The sequence below is a fragment of the Carcharhinus amblyrhynchos genome, chromosome 11, assembly GCF_965287045.1.
Source record: "Carcharhinus amblyrhynchos chromosome 11, sCarAmb.v2.hapA, whole genome shotgun sequence".
NCBI lineage: Eukaryota > Metazoa > Chordata > Chondrichthyes > Carcharhiniformes > Carcharhinidae > Carcharhinus > Carcharhinus amblyrhynchos.
This window is the reverse complement of record NC_137334.1, coordinates 48766582-48776357: the sequence shown is the minus strand read 5'-3', so window position 1 is coordinate 48776357 and position 9776 is coordinate 48766582. Positions and strand designations below refer to the sequence as shown.

General features: G+C 40.0%; 1 protein-coding gene across 1 annotated transcript in view; it reads right to left on the bottom strand.

Annotated features, from left to right (window-relative positions):
* Positions 1 to 248: 248 nt before the first annotated feature.
* gorasp2 (golgi reassembly stacking protein 2) overlaps positions 249 to 9776 on the bottom strand; it is a 43355-nt gene continuing 33827 nt past the window's right edge. The window contains exons 8-10 of the mRNA XM_080199044.1: positions 6625 to 6714; positions 5896 to 6015; positions 249 to 2560 (exon numbers count right to left, since the gene is read on the bottom strand). Coding sequence (XP_080055170.1) covers positions 2235 to 2560; positions 5896 to 6015; positions 6625 to 6714 — 536 coding nt within the window. The 3' untranslated portion in view covers positions 249 to 2234. The remainder of the gene's footprint in view (positions 2561 to 5895; positions 6016 to 6624; positions 6715 to 9776) is intronic.

Here is a 9776-nt window from a genome sequence, read left to right as displayed (position 1 = left end):
AAAATAGTCTCATTACCAATCATTGGGTACCTATTCCAAAAAAACCCAAGAAATGTCCATGGTGATGACTAAATAAATTCTATTAATTTTAATATCTACCTGTTGATTTAGAATGTGCAGTGCATTAAATATGTAAAGTTAATTCATTCTAAAGTTTCAGATGGACAGCTGAATAACTTAGATTATGAAGTTGTGTGTTAAACAAATACGTTAATACCTGCAATAAATTGAGATCAAACAAGGAAAAACATGTTTTGGTAGTTCAATTTTATACAATGCAAAACAGAGTCATAAAAACAAAGAATGCAAATTTCTCTGGCATTCAGACACATGGAGCACCTGAAGTACTCAATGTGCAGAAGTTGGCTTTTCTCAAATGAGTAAGATGCAATTGTTTGCATTATTGATGCTGTTAGTTTTCATCAAAGCAGATACTGCTTGAAACTGTATCTGCAGTATATTCAAATACAAAGTTGTTTCTGTATAGATTCTATTACTGCTGAATAATTATTCTTTTAAATGTCTATATGGGCAGATTAAGACAAATGTCTATCCACAGAATTCTATTCTACATCTAGTTTTGTAAAATGTTTTTACAGTAGAACACAATTTAAAAATATTCATGCCACGTAATACAAATAGTAAAACATCAAGCCACCTTATTTGGCATGGGGCACTAGCAAAGTTACAATTTTATTCCCTAAACTCATAACTAGATTTTTATTTCATATTACAACACAACTTATTTTTAAATCCACATCTTGCTTCTGACCAATACTAAGGTGGTCTCACATTCCACTCTTTCTTAAAATACTCATCAGTTGTTACCCCATCTTCTCCAGTGTTTATGCTTTCTACTTCAACACATTTCAATCAAAATGTTAACAAGCTTCTCCTGCATCTATTTCTAAAAATGTTCCACATCCCTCAGCCTAGATATTAGCATAATTTAATTAGCTCCTGGCCTTAGTTAGCACCCATACACACATTCAACAACTCAGGGAAGGCAGGAGATACTAGAATTCACAATCCAGAAGTCAACTATCCAATCCACTCACCTCAAAGCCCAGTGCCTTTGATAAAAGTGAGCTTACCTCCCCCAAAATCCCCTCAAATTATTATCATACTAACAGGTTTGTCACGGCTTAGCCGGAACAAACAATTTGAGATAAAACAGAAAAGCTTGGCTTGAAAATTACTTAGGATTAGTGGCTGAGATATTTTATCTTACAGTACTACACCAGCCCAATCTGCTTCCACAACATTTAAAACAAGTCTCTCGATCACTGTCTTACATGAAAGGACCCTCAATAATGTGGTTCTTGCCTCATTCTTTTTCAACTCTAATGTAAGACCCTTATTTCTTTGAGCGGATCGAGATACTCAGTGTTAGTCACCAGCATTTTAAATGGTTAAACACATGTTTAAAACATTTCACATGGTTACATTTATTCAAATGCTGAATCTATTACTGCTTTACATTCAAGAACTTCTACTTTTCTCATACCATGTCACTCATTTGAAATCCTGACAAAGTCGCAGGGTTTCCAGATTATATACACAAAAGCAACATTGGATTTTGGCACAAGAGTTGACAAGGTAGCTTTTTTAAAAATAGAATTTTCCTTCTATTCTGAAAAATACCAGTAAAATTTGAAACTGAATGAATTAGGACAAGCTTTCCAGGAGCATTTATTGCTAAATCATCTCTTCCAAATATACTCCCCGTTATGTTCACAGTGACACCTATTGGATTTCAGCTGCACATTAGCTTTCTCCTACATTATTCCCTTTCAATCATTAAAAACAGCGAGGGGCTTTAATGATACAGCACGTATTGACCTAGTGATCTGCAAATTGTACAGGCTAGAAAAGATTACAACCAAGATACCATCTATAGACGCAACAAATATGTAACTGAACAGCACACATGCTGTACCAGAAACAAACCTCAGCTGAAGAAGGGGAGTGGGAGAAGAGAGGTAATTGAATCTGTACTTGATAAAATAATTTATTTTCCATTTACATCAAAAGTAATCCCATTGCTTAACAATGTGGTAAACCATCCAACTGTATTAAAGGTATTATTAACCTCATCCTTACAATTATGTACAATGTTTTAATGCTCCTTGAGATGTGATCATGCCAGTCTATCTTTTACAATGTTTTAATTTCAGAACATTCTGCAGCTGAATAAATACATTAATCAACTCCTGCTTTTAAACGGTCTACAGTTAAGACTTAGAAGAAGCTTGTGTGTCTGTGAAAACAGAAGATGGTTCTTCATTATTTGCATTAGGTGATGCAGTTGCTTGGATGTCAGCAGTCGTCATGGAAACAGTTGCAGTATCCAAGATGAGAGCAGGGGTTTGTTCAGCAGGCGGTGCAGAGGCAGAAACATGAAAACCACCTCCTCCTGGAGAGAGGGCTGAAACTGTTTCAGTTAGACCAGCCTTTGCCTCAGTAATTAAGGGTGATTGTGAGGGAAACATGGTGGGCATTGTTAGAGGGGGCAGTCCAGGAAGAGTTAGTGGCGGCAGCTGAGCAGCTGATGGAAAACCTAGGAGAAAAAACATGATAATTATTTCATATCTTACACACTCCAATTTGAAAAAGGTTGTGCAGCATAGTGCACTGCTGAATCTAACACTATTCTACGATGATATTCAGAGAATGGAAATTGACGCATGGATATTTTAAAAAAGCCTGATCTGGCTGAGTAGAGTTTGCACATTCTCCCCATATCTGCGTGGTTTTCCTGTAGGTTCTCCAGTTTCCTCCCACAGTCCAAAGAGGTGCAAGTTAGGTGGACTGACCATACTAAATTGCCTCTTAGTGTCCAAGGATGTGTAGGTTAGGATTGGCAGGGTAAATGTGTGGAGTTACGGGGATAGGACAGGGAGTGGGCCTGAGTCAGTGGCCTACTTCTGCACTGTAGCAATCTTATGATTCTAACAGAAAGCAGTTTCCAATAAAGCAATGATAGGGTGCCTCAAGAGGACAAACACTGACACATTAACATATTTTTCAAATTCTGTTCATGGGATGGGAATGCCATTTGCAAGGCTAGAATTTATTGCCGATCCCTAATTGCCCTTCAGAAGGTGAGTTTATCTGGAGTACATGGACCCACAATGCTGTTTTGGAAGGGAGTCCTAGTGACTGAAAAGAAGAACAATGATATAGTTCCAAGTCAGGATGGTGTGTAACTTGAGGAGAACTTGCAGACAGTGGCAATTGCATAAATCTGCTGCCCTTGTCCTCAGGGTGGTATAGGTCATAAGTTTGGAAGGTACTGCTGAGAGGCCTGGCAAGGTGCATCTTGTGGATGGTACAGTGTTGCCACTGTGCGCCAATACTGGTGAGTGAATGTTAAGGTTGGGAATGGGACACTGATTAAAAATGCTGCTTTATTAGCATGGCTTTGAGCTTGGGTGTTGTCAGAGCTATATTCATCCATTATTTCATCACATTCCTGATTGGTGCCATGTAAATGGGCAGGCTCTGGGCATTTAGGAAATGAGTTATTCACCACAGAATTTCAAGTGCCTGACCTTTTTAGTAGCCACAATATTTATACAGCTAGTCCAGTTAAGTTACTGAACAATAGTAGATCACCAGTGTTGATAGTGGGTGCTTCAGTGATGATAACAATTATAATAATTGACAGATGGCCAGATTTTATTTTGGGGATTTGGAGATGTTACTATTTGTGTGGCATGAAAGTTACTTGCCACTTACCAACCCAGACCTGAATGCTGGCCAGGTCTTGCTGTGTGTAAGCAGGGATTGCTCAAGTGTCTGAGGATTTGTGAATAGTACATTTGTTAAAATGGCAGCACGGGCTTGTTGGGCTGAAGGGCCTGTTTCCTGTGCTGTGTTGTTCTTTGTATCTTTGTATCACAGAATATTGTGCAATCATCAGTGAAAATCCCCACTTCTGACCTTGTGGCAGAAGAAAGGTCATTGGTGGAGCAATTAAAGATGTTTGTGTCTTGGAAACTAACCTGAGGATCTCCTGCAGTGATGCAAAGATTGAGATGATTGACTTGCAACAACCACAAGCATTTCCCTTTGTGCTAGATATGACTCCAAAAGGCCAAAACTACCACCTCGCCTGCCCCAGAACAGAAATCTCTGTTGGCCTAGGGCAGGATTTTACGATCTCGCCTGTGCGAGACTGGAAAATCCCAGAGTCTTCTCCCTGGCACCCACTAATTTCAATTTTGCTAGTACTCATTGATACCAAATTCAGTCAAATGCTGCCTTGATGTCAAGGACAGTCACAATCAGCTTGCTTCTTAATTTCAATTGTTTTACCCATGTTTGGCCTAAGGTTGTAATGAGGTCTGGAGTTGAAGGAATCAACTGAACATCAGCAAGTTGTTGCCGAACAAGCATTGCTCGATAGCACTGTCAATGACACCATCCATCAATTTGCTGATTGTGAGTAGACTGTTAGGACTAGCAATTGGCCGTTTTGGATTTGTCTTGCGTTTTGCAAGCAGGGCATTCCTGGGCAATTTTCCACACTGTTGAACAGATACCAGTATTGTTGCTGAACTGGAACAGCTTGGCTAGGGGTGCAGCTGGAGCCAAATACTTCAGTAAAGCAATCAGAATGTTGTCAGGGTCCATAGCCTTCAAATTATTCAGTAAACAGTTTCTTGATATCTCAATTGGAGGAAACTGAATCAACTGAAGGCCAGCATCTGTAATACTGGGGATCTTGGGAGGTGGCTGAAATGGATCACCCACTCAGCACTGCCGACTGCAAATGCTTCACCTTGGTCTTTTGCGCTGACATGCTAGGCTCACCCATCTTAGAAAATAGGGATATTTGTGAACCCTCCTCCTGTTAGCTATTTAATTGTACACCACCATCATGACTGTGTTGTAGCTTCACCAGATTGGTACTGCATTTTAGACACACCTGCTGATACACCTGGCATGGTCTCCTGAATCCACTGCCTTGAATGCAACCGTAGAATGAGGCATATGACAGGTCATGAAGTTGCAGATTCTGGTTGAACACTTCTTCTGATGGCGCAAAGGACCTCATGGATGTCCAATTTTGAGTTGCTACATCTGTTCTAAATCTATCCATTTAGCACTTTGGTAGTGTCACAATTCATAGAAGATATACTTCTGATGAAGATGGGACTTTGAGGCACTATGAGCTGCTGACTCCTACAAATACTGTCATGGACCGATGTATCTATGGCAGGTAGATGGCCAAGGATGAAATCAATTAGGATCTCCCCTTGTTGCCTCTCGCACCACCTGCCATATACCCAGATATGTCTTTCGGTACTCATCCGACTCTGTCTGTGGTTATGCTACTGAGGCACTCTTGATGGTGAGACACTGAAGCCCTACAATCACAGCGTCTTTGCTACCCTCAATCTTCCAAGCGATGATCAACATGGAGGAATATTGTCTCATCAGCTGAGGGAGTGGATTGTGATCAACAGGAAATTTCCTTGTTCTTGTTTAACGTGATGCCGTGAGAGTTCATGAAGTCTGAAGTCAATTTTGAGGACTCAGGGCCACTCTCTTCCTACTATATACCACTGTCTCCACTTCTGGTGAGACCAATCTGTTATCCAAATTAGGATTTCTGACTTTTGGCATTGGTTGAAGGAGTAGTGGGCAAAAAACAAATTGCCTTACTAAATTACCCAGTGATTTGTACAAGACCACTATAAGTAATGACTTTGCAATATTCACAAATACAGGATGGTGGGTAGCATATGGAAATTTTTTTAAATGGAAAAGAACAAATCGTGAGATGATTATATTCTAAAATATTTCCCACTTAAAAATGAAAATAGCTCAGTTTTAAGTGATTATTCAGATTGGATAAAGGGCACTTACAGTACTTTACATACATACCAGCGGGGGGAGGTATCACACCTATTCCTGGTAAGGTCACTGGAGCAAGGTTTGGTAGGGTGATATTCAAGTTGGGTAGGTTGGGCAAATTTGGAAGTCCACTCGATAATGGCATTAAACCTGCAAATATTGATAAATTACATCTAATAATCAACGTTAACAATGTGAAGGATGCCATATATATATATATACATATATGACACCTCATTCAAAAAAACTATTACCATTCATTTTTTTCAAATAGAAACATACATTGATAATAAAAGCAAAATACTGATACTTAATTCATTACATTTAAAATTTACTTTTCAAAAGATGAGCAGCAATTAAAAATGCATAACATTTTCAACCACATTTAAAAAATAAATAACTTTTAAATTGTTGAAACAAGTTACATGCTAATTTATAAAATAAATTCACTCACTGTATTAAGTCCATTTAAGTGATACCAATGAGTCTGTGTTATTGGTTAGAGCGTGGAGAGTTGGTGTTGAAGTGAGAATACTTTCAAACTCTATGTTAGCCGGAAATATGCATAGTCAATATTCACCCAGTGGTCCTTATTTTAAATAAATTGTTTTGTGTCAGTGGAAGTTCCAGCCTGACACATTTTGACATTATGAAGGACATCATAAAATTGTTTTGCAGTAAAAGTTTTTTTTAACATCCAAGTAGAAAACAAAGTTTTCCTTCAACATCATATCAATTTATTTTTCTTATGAGACTTACCAGGTAAGGTGGGATCAGTATTTATATTTGTTGGTACTGCACCTGGGGGCGAATTCACAGATGAAGGCAACAATGGAACCGTTGGAACACCTAACAAGTTTAAAAAAAAAATCAGAAATTTACTGAAGTCTCAATGTTTTGAACAAAAACAACTACTGATTCCCAGAATCTTCTGCAACAATAGAAATTGGAAAGACAAAGCCTTATGAAATATGCAGGATACTTCCACAGAAATGTGTTACTCTTACACCAGGTATATCTAATAGGTAGAAATTACAAGCTTTGTCCAAAAAGAACTGCTGCTGGAAATAAGAACATTTACAGTTAATAGGTATTCTTCAGCAGACATGGGGCAGCAATGGTGGCTGGCACTGGTGCATCTGTGGCAGAGATCTGGGTTCAATTTCCAGCTCGGGTCGCTGCCTATGTGGAATCTGCATGTTCTCCCTGTGTCTGCATGGGTTTCCTCCACACTCCAAAAGTTGTGCTGGTTAGATGCATTGACCACGCTAAATTCTCCCTCAGTGTATCCGACAAGGGAATTTTCACAGCAACTTCATTGCAATGTTAATGTAAGCCTACTTGTTACACTTTAAAACTCATTCCTTTTTCTAATAAGCTGGAAAATCATAATTCTGCATTGTTGGTTCAGTGAATAAAATATAGCAGCATAAACTTTCACTGGTACACTGTAGATTATGTAACACAGTTGGCTCAGCTGTACTGAGCAGCAGAAAGAAGGCTAGGAAAGCAAATTGATGGGGGATTCTATAGTTAGGGCTACGGTACAGGGTCAAAGATCAAAAAAGTACAGCACAGGAACAAGCCCTTCAGCCCTCCAAGCCTGTGCCAATAATGATGCCCTAACTAAAGAAACTTTCTCCCTTATTCATCATGGATGTCATAGCGAGGTTGCAAAAAGCTCCAAGGGGGAAAGAGTGAACAATCACCTGTTCACTCAGGTACCAACAGTTGAAAATGAGGCGAAGGCCTGCTGGCAGATTGCAGTGTCCCTGTTGATGTCGGAGGGCTGTTCTTGTTAATGCCAGAGACCAGCCTGCCTTTGAGCAAGCAGATCTTCCAGAACTGCTCCAAAACCAGTGTTCAGAAAGCTGGTGTAATTCTGCCACAAAATTAGCTATGGATTGACCTGCCTTTTGAAAAGGTTATGAAATTCGAATCTTTGAACAATCACCGAGGGAGTCAGATTATGACGATTTTGGACCTATGCCCAGTCCTTCGCTCATTGATTTCCAATTGCTGCTAAGCTAGCCATGGTGCTGCCAACTTGAAATTCTGTCCACAGAACCACAGAATCCCTAAAGTGCAGAGACCATCTGACCCAGAGTCTGCATAGACTCTCCTAAACAGCATCCCACTCTGGCTTTCCCCTTTGCTGTACCCCCATAACCCCACACATTTACTGGGGCTAATCCACCTAACCTATTGAGGACTCAGGGCCACTCTCTTCCTACTAAATACCACTGTCTCCACTTCTGGTGGGTCCAATCTGTTATTCAAATTAGGATTTCCGACTTGGACAATAGGAGGAAGCGGGAGCATCCAGAGGAAACTTACCCAGACACAGGGAGAATATGCAAACTTCGCTCAAGGCCAGAATCGAACATGGGTCCCTGGCATCAAGAGACAGCAGGGCTAACCACTGTGCAGCCCATCAACCATACTGCCATGCTGAACAAAGAAACTTCACTTTTCTCCCTTCCATTTCTTCCTCATTGCCAAAAATGTAGTAACTCAAGGTCACAAGTAAGATAGTCAAATGTGGTGTTTAAACTTATTAAATGAAGAAGACCCTTCTTTTAACAAAATAGTAGTAAACAAAAGAAAATAGGAGCACTAGAAAACCGATCTGGATTTGCAGGACTCTCTTGCAGACAGAAGCTCCACCCAAGGGAGAAAATCTTATAAGAACATTCTTAGCATCACCTATTGAAGATTACTGGCAAAAGAACCAGAGATGATAGGAGGAAAAACTTATTTACATGCTGAGTGGCTAGAACCTGCAAATACACTGCCTAGTGTGTGGTCGGAAGTAGATTCAATTGTGGTTTTCAAAAGGAAATTGGAAAATGACCTGAAGGTAAAAGGTTTGCAGGGCTAGACAAAAGGTGTGAGGAATGAGATTAGCCGAATAGCTCTCAAGAGAGCCAGCACAGACACCAATGGGCCAAACAGCCTCCTTTTTTGATATTACCATTCTATGACACCGCTTACAAAAGGCAGGGTCTTAACAGTATCGTTACTGCAATTTCACTAAAGCAACACTATTTTGGTATTGCCCATTTTCAAATATGAAAGGTGCAGAGCAGTACTGCTGCAGAATTTGTTCTTTTAACAGATCTTTGGAGGCTATTTTGAGCTATACATCATGTGGATGAAGTACTAGTGATGCTATTAATAGCAAAAACTGTGTGAAGTAATTAAACATAGAACACACATAACAACGCAGTACAAGCCCTTCGGCCCTCAATGTTGCGCTGACCAGTGGAACCAATCTAATGACTTTCTAACCTAAACTATTCCAATATTATCCATATGTCTATCCATTGACCATTTGAACGCCCTTAAAGTTGGCAAGTCCACTACTGCTGCAGACAGGGCATTCCACGCCCTTACTACCCTCTGAGTAAAGAACTTACCTCTAACATCTGTTCTATATTTATCACCCCTCAATTTAAAGCTATGTCCCCTCATGTTAGCCATCATCTGAGGAAAAAGGCTTTCACTGTCTACCCTATCTAACCCTCTGATCATCTTATATGCCTCAATTAAGTCAACTATTAACCTTTTTCTAACGAAAACAACCTCAAGTCCCTCAGCCTTTCTGCATAAGACCTTCCCACCAAACCAGACAACACCCTGGTAAATCTCCTCTGCAACCTTTCCAATGCTCCCACATCTTTCTTATAATGTGGCGACCAGAACTGTACGCAATACTCCAAGTGCAGTTGCACCAGAGTTTTGTATGGCTGCAACATGATCTCATGGCTCCGAAACTCAATCCCTCTACCAATAAAAGCTAACACACCGTATGCCCTCTTAACAACCCTATCAACCTGGGTGCCAACTTCCAGGGATCTAAGAACAAAGAACAAAAACAGCCCGGGAAACAGGCCCTTCCGCCCAACGAG